This window comes from Peromyscus californicus, unplaced genomic scaffold, assembly GCF_007827085.1.
Source record: "Peromyscus californicus insignis strain IS unplaced genomic scaffold, ASM782708v3 Scaffold_4__1_contigs__length_199733344, whole genome shotgun sequence".
Classification (NCBI taxonomy): domain Eukaryota; kingdom Metazoa; phylum Chordata; class Mammalia; order Rodentia; family Cricetidae; genus Peromyscus; species Peromyscus californicus.
Window position 1 is genome coordinate 25,845,487 of NW_026294562.1, and position 20,848 is coordinate 25,866,334.

Genomic DNA, 20,848 nt, shown 5'->3' on the forward strand with positions numbered 1-20,848 from the left:
TTTTAGAGACTACCAAAAGAAAATTTACCAAAATGTTAACAACAGATCTATTGAGTGATACAGATATGAAAGATGTGAAAAATGCATTTTCATGTTCTTCAAAATATAAGCACTGAGTATATAAAAACCAACATATTAAAATGTATAAGAAATATATAAATGTCATTTACTATAGAAAATCAACATGTGTGTATAGTTACTCATCTAGATAACGATTACTGGACTATTTCCTTGTCTTTGGTGACAATGAAGATGAAGTCTGTGCAGATAAGGATGAATATTTCAGACATCTGAAGTGTAGTAATTTGTATGCCCCAAATCTATAGAATTTGAGACTTCCTCCAGGCCTCCAATCTCCAATGTTAAGACTTAGTAGCTTTTTGCTTTTCTGGGCCCTGTCTTACCAAGAAGTCTGTGTTTCTGGACAGTGTCTATGTAACGGGTCTTTTGTTTTACCCTTCTCTTCCTGCTCTTGCCCCTAAGAAGCTGTCACATGTTGACACTAACTGCATTTACCCTGATGCTAATGAAGACAAGTTTACTGGTTTTTTCCACTGGAAATGTGCATTTGCCATAAAAGCGCTCCAAATGAAAGAAGTCAAGGAAGGTAGAATTTGACAGTCTTACAGAACTTATTTATTTTTACAATTTCAGACTATAGCATAAGCTGTGTCAAAAGAGTCACCAGTCATTCATTTGAGTGGCATGACAGTTAGGAAGAACCTGTGAGAACTAACAATGCCTCTGGAATCTCTACTTCCTCCCTCCCGTGTTCTGCGGCTCTCCTTTCCAGTACAAGAAATGCAGCTCAGCAGACACCTGACTCCTTAAGCATGAGTGGCAGGGATTACTAGAGAAATCTGGATAAACTAGCCCTCTCTATTTTACTTAAAACTATAAGAAACCACAGAGCCAAAGTGAAAAAAAAAACTTAAAAAAAGACACACGACACAGAAATGCAACTAAGCCAAAATGCCAGATGACTAGCTATACAGATTAACCCTTGAGCCAGGATCTGGTGCTGAACACACCCAATTAAACTCATTCTTCAGGGGCAGTGTGGCTTTGGAATTCTCTTTGAAGCTATAGGCAATACAATTTCTTCTAATATTCTCATACTCAATGCAAGTTATTTTTGGAGTTTATCAAGCACCAAAAACTTTGTCCCTGTCTGTGACAGAAAAAAAATATCTGGGAACTAAATTGCTGAATAAACTATTCTTATTTTTATATTTTGAAATATCATAATTTATACTTTGTTTTTAAACTCTGGAACAAGACATGGAAATGATTTCTATCCACTCTGTTTTTCTTTCTCTTTTAAGAAGACCACAGCTAAGCTTTTCTCTCATTTTAAAAGTATATATAATCTTGTTACACAGTAGGAGCTTGAGATGTACAAGTGTGTAGGTGAGTAGTCTGGGCTCTTCCTGGGCCATACTGAACACAGTGGTAGGCTCTACAATTTTTCGAAAGTCTGTCCTACTTTTTGTGGGTTTCTCATGTACTGAGAAGCAATTTCCTCCAAGACATATACTCAGCGTTATATCATCTAATGTCTTGCTTGTTTCTGTTTTCATGAACTCCAGAGAATGCTATAGTGTGAGTGATTTGTGTTAAGGCCTTCCTGGTCTCACCATGGTTTTCAGTGATAATTCTCTGGCTATGTGGAACAGGAGCTCTATAGAAAATGGATTCCAATAAGCTCCTCAAATTTGAGTCTATCAGAAACATTCCTGCTGTATTTATAATACAGTCGGAAGCTGACTAGATGAGTGTTCTATCTCTCATACTGTGAACAGGGTTACCTGGTAGGGGTAATAACAAATTATATTTTTGACAATTCCTGATTACACTGAAACAATCACAAGACATTTAACTTATTTATTATTTACTATATTGATTACAGTCGGCATAAATAGGTTTCATAGCTGGCTTACCCTTGCGATGCTTATCATCTGTTGTTCTGAGTCTCTCTGAATAATGATTTTTTTTGCAGCTATAGAAATAACGAATGGGTACTGACAGAAGGAAAACCTGCTCAACAAGCGAAAACAGAAAAAGCAAAATGGTGCATTTTTAGCAAAATTACACTAAGGGAATCTAAGGTACCCTTCTTGTAATAGAAAACATTACTTTTGTATGGTGTTTTACCATTTACAAAAGATTTTATGCGCATGACTTTATATCCACAAATCTATGAAAAAATGTATCATTCCTAGAAGTGCAGCACCTTATTTCTCCATAGGAAACCACAGCTAACTTTCTAAATATGTGCTCGTCATTTACATTATTCACACAAATCATTTCCATTTTCATAGTCACCTACATTATCATCTGTGAAAAACATGGCCAACAGCAGGATCAGGAGGCAAGAGTGTTGATGGTAGAGAAGCAGGACAGAATATTTACATGTTCAAAAGAATATCAAATATTCAAGGACTATTTCTGATGTGTAGACATCAGAAATGAGGAAATATAGCAATAATTATAGCATACAAAAAGCAGCCATAAATTTAAGAGTAACATAATAAGAAGTTAGAAAAATGTCAGTAGTACTATATTTAATGGTATAAAAATATGAAATGCATGTACTTATAAAAACATAACACTGTTATCAAAGTGTATGGAAGTAACTTGGCTCCCAGATCAGAGTTAAGTCTTACACTGTGTATGAAAGCCACCAAGTACACAGACAGAAATGATGTGGAAAGAATGAACACAGCAGCAGTGACACTTTGGGGGTCAGACTCCCATCAGAAGGGGCTGCACTGTGGGACGGGGAAGAGCTCAGTGGTAGAAGTAACTGCAAGGAATCCATCCATTTTAGATGTACTCCATCTGAACAGAGGAGGTGGGACATTTGTGGCCACTGGTTGCAAAGAAGACACGAGAAAGAAGAGACAGCCTGCTGTGCTGAACACTAGACAGCTTCTATTCTGATTCAAAACTGATAATGAACACAACTTGCTCAGTACTAGTAATAATAACAGCAATAATAGTAGTAAGTGAATGACTAAGCTAACTCAAAGTTTGGAAAGAAAAGAAAATGCAATGAAATTAAAGAGGATATATGTTGGTTTCATTATATACTTTAAAACAGTGCTTCTCAGCCTTTGTCATTTTGGTACACAGAAAACATACCATGTACATGGAGTACCCAGATAAACACCCCATGGTCAGTAGTGACTTGCCCTGAGGTCCAGATCCCATTCTAGATTCCAGCTGACTGCCAGTGGCAGATGGGATCAACTGGATCACCTGTGGAGCACACTGTTGGTAAGCTGCCCTGCCACTGGAAGAAGCTCTGTATTAAAAGCTGTCAATGAAACAATGCAACTCTTAATTGTTTTATGGCCACAATTATATTAAAATAGAAGCAAGTATCTTTGTAAAAGAAACTCTACCAGGAAAATATTCCTCAGACTGACTACAGTCTTTAGAAAAATTGTTTTCCAGTTTGACTGTTCATGTGTGCACTGAGATTTGATCATAGGGTCCTTATAAATTTTAGGTCAATTCTGGTAGAATTCCTGGAAAGTTTAACCAATCCATGTGTTTATCTGGGTTCTCTGGGCTATTTATATCTACAATTACATCTCTTCAACTCCTTAAGAAAAAAGAAATCTTCTGGATATCTCATGTTTGGAGAATACATTTTTTTTTTTGGGATAGGATCGATAATTTAATCCAACTGTGGATTAAATTATCGATCCTATCCCAAAAAAGAGTATTCAAGAATTTTGCAAAGCATTTTGAAAATCTGTTGCATTAAATAAACCATGAAGCGCTTTTCTCTGAAATATCTATTCTTTCTATAAATAAATAAATAAATTTCTATAAATAAATTTGGGTGCAGATTAAGGGAGAAGGAATGAACGTATATTAAGTGGCCATATGTGTGTGACAATGAATTAGATTAAGCACTGGTACACTTTGGCCTCTACGACAAGATGGCTTATCACCAGTCTTTGTGAAGTAGTCTGGAACATTCACAGTCATTCATTTACATATTGTTTAGGGCTTTTTCATGCTAAAATAGCAATATGTATTGTTGGCCGACTGAAAATATTTATTTTCTAGTCCTTCAGGGAAAAAAATATGCAAGTAGCCCTTGTGGTAGACAGCACACAAAATACTAAGCTCCGGAAAAACCACGTACCTAGGGAAGAACCCTGCTGTTCTTGAAAACACGTTATTAACTAAAACAAAACTATATTAACATGTGTATAAACTCAAAATATAACAAAAGTAAAACCTTTTGATAGACACAATGACATTTTAAAGCTATGTATCTAAATAATATATATTTCTATGTACAGGAATTATATTATTTGTAATATAAACTTAAAATCCAGTTATTATTTTAAATAACATTTTGTTAGGTAGATGAGCTGTTGATCATACCTGTGAGAATTCCCAAAGCTCTGCCAAGTATGATACTCTTCCATGAGATCAATGTGATCCAAGGTAGAATTATAGAAATCAGTATAAGGAATAAGGGGAGGCTGAATCAAATTATTGGCAGTATCTGTGAAGATAAATTCTCATATAGTGCTCTTTTCCAACATGTATGTGATACATTATAGTAATAAGCACACTATTTAGTACCTACTGGCTACTAAACTCCTGTTTTCAATAATTGCAGTTCCAATGAAAAAGGCCATTTTTAAACACTGGTCAAATGCAGCTATTTTTTACTTAAAAAAAACTTGTGATGAGGATCATAAAAATATTTGGAGAAGAGTGCAGATGGTCATCCACTCATCACTTCTCCCCAGTGTTGTCCCTTGTAGGGTTCCTCTGTAATTAGTGGAGTTCATGTTTTCTCAGGAGTTAATACTTAGTGGATCACATGTACTTAAGACCATAATATACTGCAGAAACAATGCTTTTCCCATAAATCTAATTTATAAATTAAAAAATTATATACTGTAAAATTCATAAACAAAACAGAAAATGAATTTCCTTCTTTAAAATAATGCTTTAAAAGTTAAAGCTCCCTCTTTAGTGCTCAGAGGTCCTTAAGGTCTGACTCTGCTACTTCTCAAGAGACAAGTGAGGGTGTGAGAAGACCTGAAACCTACTGAGTAAAGCCAGTACTTTGGAGGCTGATGGGATCCACCAGGAACACTTCGTCAGAGGTGGAAACTCTTCAGGCTTTGCCGGAAACAGGCGTAAAGACACAAACTGCAACAATCTCTCTACTAGTTGCTTGAATTTCTTCTGGGATAATCTGGCAAAGATTGTGAAATAATTCCAATCAAAATTTCATTTCTTATTTTGTCAAAATACTTGTTAGAGATCAAACTACATCCTATACACACAGAATATAGACTATTCACTCTCAAATTATATTTATTAAGTTGACAACATTTCAAAAGATAAGAAACTCTACCATGAATACTGCTTCTCAGGTAAGAAATAAACACCAAAATTATTGTAGTGTCATTAATATAATTGTAAGGTTTTCAGTGTTTAGTCAGTTTCATTATTCACAGATCCTGCACTTGCAGACTAACCTGTCTGCTAACATGCATTCCTTACCCCACAGGTCAGCACTGTGCTTTCATGGCTGTTTGTGGACATTAAACAAAGGGGAGAACGCTGAGTCATTCGGCATGCATGAATGAGGGTCAGCAAGGCAGCACTTTAACGCTTCTATCAGTTCTCACACCAGAAGCAAGTGTCCCTTTTACAGTCTAATGGCATGTTTTCCATATTTTCGTGCTTTTTTTTTTGATGATTCTGTTATTTCAAAAAATGGCCCTCCAAGCAGGCATGGCGATATATACCTGTAATCCCTAGGACTGGGAGGCTGAGACTGGAGGATTGTGAGTTAGAGGTCCATTGGGATATATGGTAAGCTCTAGGCCAGCCTCAGGTACAGAGTGAGAGCCTGTCTCGAAAACCAAAAGCAAAACTCCAAATCCTACAGTGTAATAATTAAGTGCTGATCAGTTCCGATGAACAAGAAGGATGTGGTGTGCTGTATAGAGAAAATGTGTGTGAGACACCTGTACTGGCATGCTTTATAGTGCAACTGTCACGATCTCAACGTAACCAATCAACTTACATGGAATGAAGTCAAGTATTAGCATTCACAAAGCGGATGCCTGGTAAGCAGACAGGACTGTCTCAGAGGCTCCTAATAAACCATCCATGAGCAAAGGCTCAGTGACGTCAGCCAGTTCATCACTGATGGGGGCTTTGTAAACACAACTAGTGTGAATTACAAGAACTGACAGCATCTAAATTTTTTTTTTTCGAGACAGGGTTTCTCTGCGTAGCAACAACATCTAAATTTTATTTTGGAAATATTTTGCCCTTTTAGTTTTTATCCATCATAGAGAAAAGTCTGTTAACTGTAAATCTAGTTCTGGGGGAAGAAGCTATGTGCTTTTCAATCTGGTATTTTTAATGAGGCAAAGAGAAAGTATCGCATTTATAATAAGATGTGTGAATAAACAGAGAGGAAATAAAAAGATACACAATAAAACAATGGCTGAGCAAATCAGTTGAAATGTATAAAAAAAAAAACCAGAAATGTGCTATATAAAAATTGTAAGTGATAGATATTTTCAACAATTTTCACAAAAACATGGTTACTTAGATTAAAAATAGATTTTTATGTGTATCTTTTATGTATTACTAGAGTATACATTTTATAACTGGCTTTAGAAGCATTTCAAAGTATAAACATCATTCCTAAAAATCTTTAAAACATTCAAATATGGTAAAGGTTTACAGTAGTTTATCATAAAATTAATAATATCACATTTAAAACTGAGAGACTATGAAACTTCTTAGTATTGCAGAATGGTTTACTTTTTAAGCCAGTGAACTAGGAAATGATGGTCAGCTTCCACTAAGGTAGCTATCTGTCGTAGCAAATGAGCATAGATGACGTATGTAGATGTGATATTAAATTGAGGATTCTGAAAAAGATATTAAAGATAACTGTGTTAAAATTGTGTTGACAAGGAAAACCATAAAGCTTAATGAGTTTTAAGTGGCAAATCAGGAAGCTACATTTGAGCTCCTGCAGTTCTTACTACTTATTTAAGCAAGGCTTCTGCTGCAGTACAATGCACAGTCTTTGGTGGTCTGGGTCTGAGGGTTGATCCTACCATATATTAGCTGTGTGCTATCAGGCGTGGTTGTGAGACTTTAACTCTCAATTCCCTCAGCTGTAAGATGGACATGATATCTACCTAAGAGTTGTTCTGAGTTTTCAAAAAGAAAACATACATAAAGCACTTAGGTTCATCTTTCATGAATATTGGCAATCACTATTATCCAATTAAATAACAAGAATATAATATGGGTTTTCTGGATTGAAAAAAAAAAGGAAAAACAGGTAAATGCTAGTTGTAAAACTTTGCACTCAGAAACGAATCAGTTGTATATGTCACAAAGAATAAGTCTTAATGTTAAAGGACAGAAAGAATACTCACAACTAAGCAAAACTCATACTTATCTTTCAAAAGGCTGATGCTCTATGACAATGTACATCTCAGAAATGTCTCAAAGTCACTATTATTAAAACTCAGGTGCTGGATGGAGAGGTGGCCTGGTGGTTTAGAGCACCTGCTGCCCTTCCAGAGGACTTGAGTTTGGTTTTAGAACCCAGAACTGAGTGCAATGCTAGTTCCAGGGCATGCGACTAGCCTTCATGGGCACTCCACCCATGTAGCACGCACACACACACACACACACACACACACACACACACACACACACAACACACACACACACACACACACACACACACACACACACACAAAGTAAAAGTAAATTTCTAAAAACTAATCCAATTGTGATAATGGTCAAAAAGAGAACACTGTTTTTCAAAACTAACTGACAAGCAGGAGTGAAATCAGGGCGCTGAGCACTTATTCCAGCCACAGCTCTGGGAAAGGGGATGAGTGAGCAGAGCTCACAGCTGACTACCATGTCCTCTAAGACAGTCAGCTTCATGGTGTCATTTTGTAGCCTTTCTCTCTCTGCATGTTTCTGCTCTTCTTCTAGTGTTGATGCTTTTCTCATTTGCTTCCTTTATCTTTCTTGGTCATTCTCCCCTTTATATTTTTTTGTTTTTTCTTTTGTTTCCCATGTTTCTTTTATTGAACATGATACTGGTAATATCACAATACTGAAATTAAATGCTATAGCTTAATATTTTTACATTTGAATGAATTAACATACATGAACAACTTGGTAAATTATAAAGAATGATACAAATGTGTTAAATAAGATAATACAGTTTTTCAAAAATAATTAAAAATGAAAATTTGCTCTTTATATTTTTGAATCTGCATCTCTCTCATGAGGAAGCAAGTATCATTTTGCTATAACAAATAGTAACAACTTTTATGTTTCTATCAGAATTCTAATGAACATTACTGAAAACTATGGACAAGTTAAGAAACTGAGCAAAAGGGAAAATTCTGTAGCCTGTCCCAGTTAGTTCAAAGGAAAGCGTTTGAGTGGAGAGGGACGTACATCCATTCTGTTTGTTCCCAAACACTGTGGAAGGTAGGCAAGAAGTCACTTATAATTTAATCCCTCACATAACTTAGCTTCTGAGTGTTTGTTACAATGTTAGTCTTTGGGTTACAAGTAACTATTACTCTAAAGAGCATTAATATGATTGTCAAGTAACAGTTATCTGCTATCATTTAATTTGCACATGCAGACTGACATATAAATTCAATAATTCTCACTTACCTGTAACAGTATAAAATACGCTCTAAGATCATCTTTTGTTCGTGGGCTGAAAAAGGAACATGCATGATTGATTACAGATAAGTGTTTAATTTCATAGTATCTAACAAAGACATGACCATTACATGTGTTTGTAAGAACTGAGAAGCCAAAATGAACTTCAATTTACATGCATTATTTTTATTGAGATAGTAGCACGTCTCTAGTATAGCGGGAAAACAGTTGGCTGGTTCTGAGTACCACTTAAAGCCCAAGTTCCTCAGGAAAGCTACAGCATTTTAAGGTAAAAGACTAACTACAGAAATGGTTAAAATTCTAATAAATAATCAGCAATTTAAAAATGTATTTTGTTTAACATGGATTATTTTTACTTAATATCTATCTACGCATTAAAGAAAGAAAACATGCTTCTGCTTATAATCCACTCTGGAAATGACAGAGATGTCTGTAAACTGCAACAAGCAGGCTGATGGTGGGTCCACATCTCTCCTGCTCCTCCAGATCCAATCCCCCAGTCCCATTTTGAGCTTTGCAGCAGAGAACCACCCTATCCTTTCTAACCCCACCCCCAATGAATCACAATCTCCTTCAACTCCCCTTTCCCCAACTCATCACAGTATCCCAGCCTCCAACACCAGCAGGCATTCCTTGGGAACACACCAGCTGAGCAGGCCAGAGAAACAGGTCCACAGAAACTTTCCTACTAGGCAGTACAGTCATTACACTCTCTAGGTAGAGGGTCTCAAATGACCCTTTCAGGGGTTACATAACAGATACTCTGCATATCAGATATTTAATTATGATTCATAACAGTAGCAAAATTACAGTTATAAAGTAGTAATGAAAATAATTCTATGGTTGAGGGTCACCACAACGTGAGGAACTGTATTAAAGGGTCACAGCATTAGGAAGGTTGAGAATCACCGACCTAGACCTTTAATCATTCCAATCCCAGATGCCTAGATGCCAACATAAAAACACCATCAATAATAACCAGGGCAATATGTCTCAATTAGAGCTCAGCTATCCTACCATATCAGGCCCTGAATTTGCCAACACAGCTGACGCATAAGAAAAAGATCTCAAAACTGTCTATACAAAGATGATAGGGTTATTTAAAGAGGAAATTAATAAATCCATGAAACACAAACAAACTGTAAGGAAATGAATCAATTATTTAAAGAAATCCATGAAAACACAAACAGCGGAAGGAAATGAATAAAATTCTTAAATATCTGAAAACAGAAATAGAATCAATAAAGAAAACCCAAACTGAGGGAATTCTGGAAGAGAAAAAATTTAGGAATTCAAATAGGAACTACAGAGGCAAGCTTCACCAACAGAATGCAAGAGATGGAAGAAAGAATCTTGGGTATTTAAGATACAACAGAAAAAAATGAAAACATCAGTCAAAGAAAATGTTAAATCTAAACAAAACAAAACAAAACAAAAACTCCTTTCCAGGAAGTCTGTGACATTATGAAAAGACCAAACATAAGAATAACAGGAATAAAGGAAGGAGAAGAATTCCAGCTCAAAGGCCCAGAAAGTATTTTTTAACAAAATCATAGAAGAAACAATTCCTAACCTGAAGAAGGAGATGCCTATAAAGGAACAAGAAGCATACAGAACACCAAATAGACCAAAAAAGAAAGTCCCCTCAGCACATAATAATCAAAACATTAAATGCACAGAACAAAGAAAGAATATTAAAAGCAAGGGAAAAAAGACCAAGTAACATATAGAGGCAAACCTACTAGAATTATACCCGATTTTTCAATGGAGTCTCTAAAGACCAGATGGGCCTGGACAGATGTGCTGCAGACTCTAAGAGAACCACAGATGCCAGCCCAGACTACTATACCCAGTAAAACTTTCAGCCACCATAGATGGAAAAAAATAAGATATTTCATGACAAAGTCAAATTTAAGCAACATTTACCTACAAATCCAGTTCTACAGAGGGTGCTAGAAGGAAAACTCCAACCTAAGGCAGATAACTACAACCATGAAAACATAGGGGATTAGATAATCCCAGACAACCAAAATCAAAAGAAGGGATGCACGTACACACACACACACACACACACACACACACACACACACACACACACACACACACAACCACCAATAACAACAACAAAATAACAGAAATCAACAATCCTGGTCATAGATCTCTGTCAATATCAATGGTCCACAATCTCTCAGTAAAAAGACACAGACTAACAGAATGGATGCAAAAATAGGACCCACCCTTTTGCTGCATCTGAGAAACATACCTCAACATCAAAGGTAGACATTACTTCAGATAGAGTTGAAAAAAGATATTCCAAGCAAATGGGCCTAAGAAACAAGCTGGTGTAGCCATTCTAATATCTAACAAAATAGACTTCAGACCAAAAATAATTAGAAGAGATAGAGAAAGACACTACATAGTCATTAAAGGAAAAAGCCAATAAGATAATATTTTAATTCTTAACATCTATGCCCCAAACACAAGGGCACACATTTTGTAAAAGAAACACCATAGCTTAAATCACATATTGACTCACACACTGATAGTAGGAGACTCCAATACCCTACTCTCACCAATAGACAGACCATCTAGACAAAAACTAAACAGAGAAATGCTAGAGCTAACAAATGTTATAAACCAAATGGACATAACATAATTTATAGAACTTTTTGCCCAAACACAAAAGAATACACCTTTTTCTCAGCACTTCACAGAACCTTTACCAAAACTGACTACATACTCAACAAATATAAAAAAAATTGAAATAATCCTTTGCATCCTATCAGACCACCACAGAATAAAGCTGGATATCAACAACAACAGAAGGAACAGCAAGCTTACAAACTCATGGAACCTGAACAACTCTATGAAAAATAGATTAAGACAGAAATAAAGAAGGAAATGAAAGACTTTTTAGAATTGAATGAAAATGAATATATATCATATCAAACAAAAGGGAAACAATGAAAGTAGTTCTAATAGGCAAGTTCACAGCACTAAGTGCCTACATAGAAAACAAAAACTGGAGAGATCTCAAACTAGCAACTTACCAGCACACCTGAAAGCTCTAGATCAAAAATAAGAAATCACACCCAAAAAAAGTAAATGGCAAGAAACAATCAAACTCAGGGCAGAAATCAACAAAATAGAAGCAAAGAGAACAATATAAAGAATCAATGAAACAAAGAGTTGGTTCTTTGAGAAAATCAGTAAGATTGACAGGCCCTTATTCAAATTAACCAAAATGTGCAGAGAAAAGACTCAAATTAACAAGATCAGAAATGAAAAGGGAGACATAACAACAGATACCAAGGAAATCTAGAGAATCATAAGGACATACTTTAAAAACTTATACTCCATCAAATTGGAAAATTTAAAAGAAACGGATAATTTTCTCAGTAGGAACCACTTACCAAGGTTAAATAAATATCAGATAAGCAATTTAAACAGACCTATAAACCCTAGTGAAATAGAAGCAGTCATTAAGTCTTCCAACCAAAAAAAGCTCAGGGCCAGATGGTTTTTAGTGCAGAATTCTACCAGACATTCAAAGAAGAGTTAACGCCAATACCCTCAAATTATTTCACAAAACAGAAACAGAAGGAACATTTCTCAGTTCATTCTATAAGGTCAAAGTCACCCTGATACCCAAAACACACAAAGACCCAACAAAGAAAGAAAATTACAGACCAATTTCCCTTATGAATATAGATGCAAAAATACTCAATAAAATACTAGCAAAGCAAATCCAGGAACACATCAAAAAGACCATTCACCATGATCAAGTAGGCTTCATCCCAGAGATGCAGGAATGGTTGGTTCAACATATGAAAAATCTGTCAATGTAATCCACCACATAAACAAACTGAAAGACAAAAACCATGTGATCATCTCATTAGCTGTTAAGAAAGCCTCTAACAAAACCCAATACACCTCTCATGATAAAAGTTCTGGAGGGATTAGGGATACAAGGAACATACCTAGATACAATAAAGGCAGTTTACATCAAGCCCATAGCCAACACTGACTTAAATGGAGAGAAACTCAAATCCACTAAAATCAGCAACAAGACAAGTTTGTCCACTCTCTCTGTACCTACAGTACTTGATATCTTAACTAGAGCAGTAAGATAACTGAAGGAGATCACCGGGATACAAACTGGAAAGGAAGAACTCAAAATATCTTTATTTGCAGGTGATATCATAAGTGATCCTAAAAGTTCCACCGGGGAACTCCTACAGCTAACAAACACTTTCAGCAAAGTAGCTGGAGACAAAATTAATGCACAAAAGTCAGTAGCCTTCCTATATACAAATGACAAACAGTTTGAGAAAGAAATCAGGGAAACAACACTTTTCACAATAGCCTCAAATAATATAAAATATCTTGGGGGGAACTCTAACCAAGCAAGAGAAAGACTTGTATGATAAAAATCTTCAAGTCTTTGAAGAAAGAAACTGAAGAAGATATCAGAAGATGGAAAGATGTCTCATGCTCATGGACTGGTAAGTAAAAAAATGGCCATTCTACCAAAAGCAATATACAAATTCAAAGCAATCCCATCAAAATTCCAGTACAATTCTTCATGAAAGGACAATTCTCTACTTCATATGGAAACACAAAAAAACAAAACAAAACAAAACAAAAAAAACAAGGATAGTTTTAACAATCCCAAACAATAAAAGAACTGCAGGAGGTCTCACCATTCCTGATATCAAATTATACTACAAAGCTATAGTAATAAAAAAATCTCATGGAATTGGCATTAAAAAGAGACATGTTAATCAATGGAACCAAATTTGAAGACCTAGACATAAACCTACACACCTATGGACATCTAATATTTGATAAAGAAGCCAGAAAGACACACTGGAAAAAAGAGCATCTTCACCAAATGGTGCTGGTCAAATTTTATGGCTGCATGTAGAAGAATGGAAATAGATCCATGCTTAGTACCCTACACAAAACACAACTCCAAATGGATCAAAGACCTCAACATAAAATCAGGTACACTGAACCTAACAGAATTAAAAAAAAAAAAAAAAAAAGAAAGTGGGTAGTATGCCAGACTTTGTCAACTCCCCAAGGGAGGTCTTACCCTCTCTGAGGAGTAGATGGGGGGGTGGGATTAGGAGAGGTGGAGGAGGAAGGAGAAGGGGAGGGAGGGGGAACTGAGATTGGTATGTAAAATGAAAAAAGAAAAACCTTTTTAAAATAAATAATTTTTTTTTTTTTTTTGGTTTTTCGAGACAGGGTTTCTCTGTGTAGCTTTGCGCCTTTCCTGGAACTCACTTGGTAGTCCAGGCTGGCCTCGAACTCACAGAGATCTGCCTGGCTCTGCCTCCCGAGTGCTGGGATTAAAGGCGTATGCCACCACCAACTGGGCTGGAGGGATAGCTCAGTCGTTAAAGGCTAGGCTCACAACCAAAAATAAATAAATATTTTTAAAAAAAGAAAAAAAAGAATAGAAAGTGGGGAATGGCCTTGAACTCCCTGGTACAAGAGAAGACTTCCTGAACAGAACCCTGATCGCACAGGCATTAAGATCAATGACTAATAAATAGGATCTCATGAAACGGAAAAGCTTCTATATGGCAAAGGACATCGTCATTGAGACAAAGTGGTAGTCTACAGAATAGGAAAAAAATTTTACTAACTCCACTTTCAATAGAGGGCTAATATCCAAAATATATAAAGAACTAAAGAAAACTGATATATAAAAACAAATGACCCAATTAAAAATGGAGTACAGACCTAAACAGAATTATTGATAGAGGAAACTCAAGTGGCTGAGAAATACTTAAAGAAATGCTCAATATCCTCAGTCACTAGGGAAAAGCAAATGAAAACTCCTTTGAGATTTCATCTTACACCTGTCAGAATGGCTAAGATCAATAACACAAGTGAGAGTTCATGCTGGTGAGGATGTGGAGTAAGGAGAACACTCCTCCATTGCTGGTGGGAGTGCAAACTTATACAGCCACTATGGAAATCAGTGTGACTGATGGGAATTGATCTACCTCAAGACCCAACTACACCACTCTTGGGCTTATACCCAAAGGATGCTGCATCCCACCACAGGGACACTTGCTCAGCCATGTTCATTGCTGCTCTATTGATAACGGCCAGAAACTGGAAACAACTTATATGCTGAACAGAAGAATGGATAAAGAAAATGTGGTACAGTTACACAACAGAATATTACTCAGCTATTTAAAAAAAGACATCATGAAATCTGCAGGCAAATGGATAGAACTGGGGAAAAAAAATCATCCTGAGTGAGGTAACCCAGACCCAGAAAGGTAAGTATGGCTTGTATTAGCTTGTATCTGGATATTATCCATTAAATAAATGATAACCAAACTACAATCCATAGACTCAGAGAGGTTAGGTATAGAGGAAAGGACCAGGGGGACAGTCAATCTCCCTGGGAGGGGAAAACAGGATAGATTTAGGGGGGCTGGAGTGGGGGGAGGGGACGAGAACAGGAGGATCAGCTGGGAAGGGGGAGGGGTGATAAGGTTGAGAGAGGGAAGAAGGGAGAGACAGCTAGAATTGAAGGGCACTTGAGTGGCAGTATGCAGTGGGAACTTCCTGTAATAGGAAGGTGATCCTAATGAAGTCTCTAAATAATGGGGGAGCTGGAACTGCTACTGGCCACTTCCTGTCACTAAACAAAGCTCCAGTGCCAGGATGGGAGTGCATCTCATTTAATTGTCGGCTGAAAGGGTTCCATAAAAATTCCCAAACAACTCAAACTGTTTCCAGGACAATAGGTTGTTCTCCACAAACTGACAGCAAGACCCTATTGCTGAAGAAGATAACACCCACACAACCCAATGAACCCTGAGAGACAGAGCTGGTGCCTACATAGAACTGTTATTTCCATGTTCCAGTGTCTGTGACACTAGATGGTACTCTGCAGGCCACCAAAAGAGAAACATAAACACCAACTCAACCACAGAGCCTTTGATCTACACTCTGTCCTGCCTGCCAAATACGCTAGGGCGATGGTGGCACAAAGCTCGTGGGAGTGACCACCTGATGTCGGATTTGACTTGAGGCCCACTCCATGAGATGGAACCCATACCTGACACTGGATGGGTGACCAACAACCAGAGACTAGATAGTCCAGAGACCTAGAGTAAAACCAAATACAATTGGTCTTAAAAAAAAAATAGAACAATATATGACTCTTAATGATATTCTGCTATACTCATAGGTTGGTGCCTTATTCAGCCATCATCAGAGAAGCTTCCTTCTGCAGCAGATGGGAATAAATACAGAGACCCACAGCCAGACACTTACACACAGTGGGAGAGACCTTGGAACACAGTTCTAAACAAGACGTTTCCATCAAACCCCTCCCCTCAGAGTTCAGAGAACCCCATGGAAGAGGAGGCAGAAGGAGTGGAGGAGACAGAGGGGATGGAAGACACCAGAGGAACAAGGCCCTCTAAAATAACTGAGCAAAGGTCACAAGAATTCAGAGACTGAAGCAGCAATCACAGGGCCCACACGTTTCTGCACCAAGTCCTCTGCATACATAGTATAGCTTTCAGTATATATTTTAGTACTGTCATGATAAGTCCTGATGTGTAAAGGAGTAGGTCTCTGATTCTTGTGCCTTCTCTTTCTGCTCTTTGTTTTTCTATGGGTTTGGCTGGTCCAACCTCATATGACAGGTTTTGTTTTATCTATAATTATCTATAATAATATAATAATTTTAGTTTGTCATTTTTTTTTTTTTTTTTTTTTTTTTTTTGGTTTTTCGAGACAGGGTTTCTCTGTGTAGCTTTGCGCCTTTCCTGGGACTCACTTGGTAGCCCAGGCTGGCCTCGAACTCACAGGGATCCACCTGGCTCTGCCTCCCGAGTGCTGGGATTAAAGGCGTGCGCCACCACCGCCCGGCCAGAAATGGTGGTGGTTGTACAACTCTGTCATGTTTTGTTATCTCCTAGAAGCCTGTTCTTTTCTAATGAGAGACAGAAAGGGTGTGGATCTGGATGGGAGAGGAGGTGGGGAGAAACTGGGAGGACTTGGCGGGGGTAACTGTATTCAGATTATATTGTATGAGAAAAGGATCTATGTTTAATAAAAAGGGGAAAATAAATGTCTATAAACCAATTCACATCTACCTGCTAACTAAAAGAATTTTAGTTTGGGCATCCTGAAAAATAGTATTTTTTTTTTTTCAGTGTTAATCTTGATTTTAACATGATCAGTTTTGTAAGAGATTTTTAGTCTCAAATCTAACCAATATTTCTCACGTTCTAGGTCTACAGTGCACTGTCACAGATGCACAGCAGGAGCCTTCTGGACATAAAATCCTATGTAACCCAAGATCCTGAACTGGATCCCAGGTTAAAGGCAGCACTTAGCTATCAAGGCTTCTGACGAGCGACTGCTGTAGGCTCAGGACTTGGGTTTTATCTACTGCTTTTGTCTCACGTCCTTACCATTCCCGATGGACTCCATCAAACTAGCAGTGTCGTTTATGTTTACATGAATTAGCAGGCACAGGAAACAGAGTATCTGAGCTTGTCTTCTGTTCTTGTTTCTGTTGGCATGCTCAGGAAGGAGCCAAGGCCATTCAGCCTGAGGTGCTCACCTGAGTTTTCTGCTAAGTAAGACAAGTTTTCTTGAAGACTAGTAATTTATTTTCTGAGAAAATTGTATTGGCAACCCAGAAGACCAAGGTTACTAATTAGTACTCATCCTATATTTGCACAGCACATATGCCTGCACACAGAAATATTTACATACAGTTTTGAAAGATTCAGTGATTTTATTATGCTTATTTACAGATCCCAAGAAATTACAAATCTTGGTAAACTAAACAGCTTTGTTTCAAGTATTCTATGATCCTTTCTGATCCATGTCAATATTAAAACTCATCTAAGATACTTCCTAAGAGTAAAACATACCTATATTAAGGATACATGAGATACATATCTACATCATCTATACAGATTAAATACAAGTTACAATTACCCTTTCCATTCTCGTAACAGGCTGTTAATGATTCCCTTCAATACTGATTTCTGAATATCTTGAGGCTGGAGGCAAAAGAAAATAAGAAGATATAATTATGGCTAAGATATTTTGTGATTTTACATTCATTTTATTTACAGATCTATCTGAATAATTACAATCAGACTTAATGACTGTAGAATGGTACTAAGAGGAGTATCTATTTCACACCTGAGAACTCCAGGGAGCACTAATGATGGAGATTATTATGAGTTTGCTCTCTGGGATACATAGAGTACAATCTTCAGAAATATATATGGTGATACTTTAATGACCAGCAATAGTTTTATGTAACTGAAAAACAATTTAATTTTCCTTTCCTTGAGAGGACAAAATCATGAACAGTATCGTGTTTACTAATTTAAAATGGCAGGCATATATTTTGGATATATATATACACATAGAATCAAATATACCTTTTTTGTGCCAAAGGTTTCAATATGTAATCCAGGCTGGCCCTGAACATCTGATCTCCCTCAGCTTCTTAAGTGCTGGGATTACAAGTATGCACAATTATACCTGGCTATTTGTGATGCATTTAATCCTAACAAGTTATGCTTGGTAATTTAGCAAGTGCAACCAAGTTATGTTCTATTAAAATTGCATTTTCTTTTGAGATTATAACGTAATTACATTATTCCCCCTTCTCTTCCTTTCTCCAAATTCTCCTCTACAGCCCTCTTCACTCTCTTTCAAATTCATGGTTTCTTTCTTCACTAGTTGTTACATGTGTATATGTACACGAAACACACACACACACACACACACACACAAGTATAACCTGCTCAGTCTGTATAATGTTATGTGTATATATGTTTTCAGGGATGACCTTTGGAATTGAATAGCCAAATAAAAGAAAAAAATTTTACCTAATGCCCCAAACAAAAAAATCGTAAGAAAAGTATAGATCAGTTGTAATCAACCTGTGGGCCATGATCCTTTTGGCAAACCTCTATCTCCAAAAATATTACATGATTCATAACAGCAGCAAAATTACAGTTATGAAGTAATGATGAAAATAATTTTATGGTTGGGGGTCACCACAACATGAGGAACTGTAGGGTCACAGAATAGGAAGGTTGAGAACCACTGGTATAGACCAATATCTCTCTTAAGCATAGATGTAAACACTCAACAAAATATTACAAATTGAGCCAAAAACATTAAAAGGATTATACATTATGGCCATGTAGGATTTATTCCAACTTTTCAAGGCTGGTTTGACCTTTGAAAATAAAAGTATATGATTAGTTACATTAACAAACTAAAGAAAATTCTTAATTTATACTCAAGACCTACTGACTCTGAGACAGTGTTAATAGTACTTCCTGTGACTGATTCACAACTAAACTTTGTGAATCATACAAATCACTTTTGCATGAGTTTAAAAAGTCTTTCTAAATACAGACTAGATACAGAAGTATTTTGTTCCATTCTCAGTTAATTAGGAAAAGAATGATCCAATTTTCTGGAAATTCCAATCTATTTATCATAAAATTATATCTGAATTTCTACTGAATTTATGTTATAAAGTGGCTGCACTTGAAATAGAGGAGTTGAAGAGATGGCTCAGTAGTCAAGAACACCTGCTCCTTTTCCAAAGGAACTGAGTTCAATTCCCAGCACCCACACAGGAAGCTCATAACCTTCTCTAATTCCAGCTCTAGGGGATTAGATGTGCTCTTTGGTCTTTGTGAGTACCCTTTCACACATAGCATACATTCACACAAACATACACATGAATTAAAAATAAAAATAAATCTTTTTTAAAAAAATAAAAAAGAGTTGTGCAATAAAGAACATAGAATTATACTACAGGAATATGTCCACTAACAATACTTACAGTGTTAAGTAAGGCATCGAATACAGCATTCACCAAATTAGTGTTAACCCCAGAGTCCTCAATTGTATTAAATGAGGAAGTGGCATCTTTCTGCAAATTCAATTAAAGAATTAAATGTTTGGCAAATCATGGATTATTCTTAATAACATCTGAACCATACTTTTTTTTTTATCTCAACTAATCTTATTGTCTAATGACCCCCAAAGAGTAAATGAGTGCATAAGAAAGGTTTTAATAATGTTTTTAAAACAGAAAGAAATCAAACATTAATAATGGTGAAATAAATACAATATTTACTAAATCACAAATAGTATTTTGATACATATAGTAGTTTGAATGTGTTTGGCCTCCATAAGCTTATAGGGAGTGGCACTATTAGGAGGTGTGGTCTTGTTGGAGGAGGCTGGATGACACACGCCTTTAATCCAGACCTTGAGGCTGGAAGGCACACTTTAATCTGGGCCACACATCTGTTGGAAGTGTGTCATGGTGGGGGCGGGCTTTTTTTTTCAAGCTTCACTCAGTGTGACAGTCAGTGACTTCCGTTGCCTGCAAGATGTAGGACACTCAGCTATTTCTCCAACACCATGCCCACCCGCATGCTGCCATGCTCCCCGCCATGATAAACTGAACCTCTGAACTGTAAGCAAGCCTGTAAGGATTCGGTCCTTAATTACATCATCAGCCTGCAATGGCATCCCAGCCTAAAAAGCAGGTGGGCCCTCTGTGCGTCCCTCTCTTTCCTTTCTGCTCCTTCCTTCTGTCTGTCCTCTCTCCCTCTCCCTCCCTCCCCCCTCCCTCCCTCCCTCCCTCTCTCTCTCTCTCTCTCTCTCTCTCTCTCTTTCTCTCTCTCTCTCCCTCTCCCTCTCTCTCTCTCTCCCCTCTCCCAATAAAGCTCTAAAAAGGTAACTATGGCTTGTGATTCTTCCGACCAGCACTCTCCTCTGCTGGCATGGCTGCTGCCTGCAATGAGCAGTGCACGTTTAACCAACATTGGTGCCGTGACTTGGATACACCACCAAGCACCAAGGACCTGCTGTGACCGCTGCCACCTGCCTGCCGCCTCCTCCCCCATCCAGTGAGACCGCGAGACTAGGAGCACATCCCTCGCTGCCTCCGCTGGACCCCCACACAGCACTGCTGCCGTCACCACAGTGGGTCTGCTGTTCTCACGGCTGTAGTCTGAACTATATTCTTTGTGATGGACACCCTGGGGGTGTACTGGCAAGG

At 37.2% G+C, this 20,848-nt stretch overlaps 1 protein-coding gene across 4 annotated transcripts in view; it reads right to left on the reverse strand.

Moving 5' to 3' along the window:
* The window catches only part of Hectd2 (HECT domain E3 ubiquitin protein ligase 2), an 83,164-nt gene that overhangs the window by 18,152 nt on the left and 44,164 nt on the right, over positions 1–20,848 (reverse strand). For 3 of the 4 annotated variants that reach the window (XM_052761148.1, XM_052761149.1, XM_052761150.1), the window contains exons 5-11: positions 19,619–19,708; positions 17,737–17,801; positions 8,731–8,776; positions 6,829–6,938; positions 5,088–5,236; positions 4,408–4,531; positions 1,941–2,037 (exon numbers count right to left, since the gene is read on the reverse strand). In XM_052761148.1, the coding sequence (XP_052617108.1) occupies positions 1,941–2,037; positions 4,408–4,531; positions 5,088–5,236; positions 6,829–6,938; positions 8,731–8,776; positions 17,737–17,801; positions 19,619–19,708 (681 nt within the window). The remainder of the gene's footprint in view (positions 1–1,940; positions 2,038–4,407; positions 4,532–5,087; positions 5,237–6,828; positions 6,939–8,730; positions 8,777–17,736; positions 17,802–19,618; positions 19,709–20,848) is intronic. The other variant, XR_008222917.1, reaches the window with a different exon arrangement.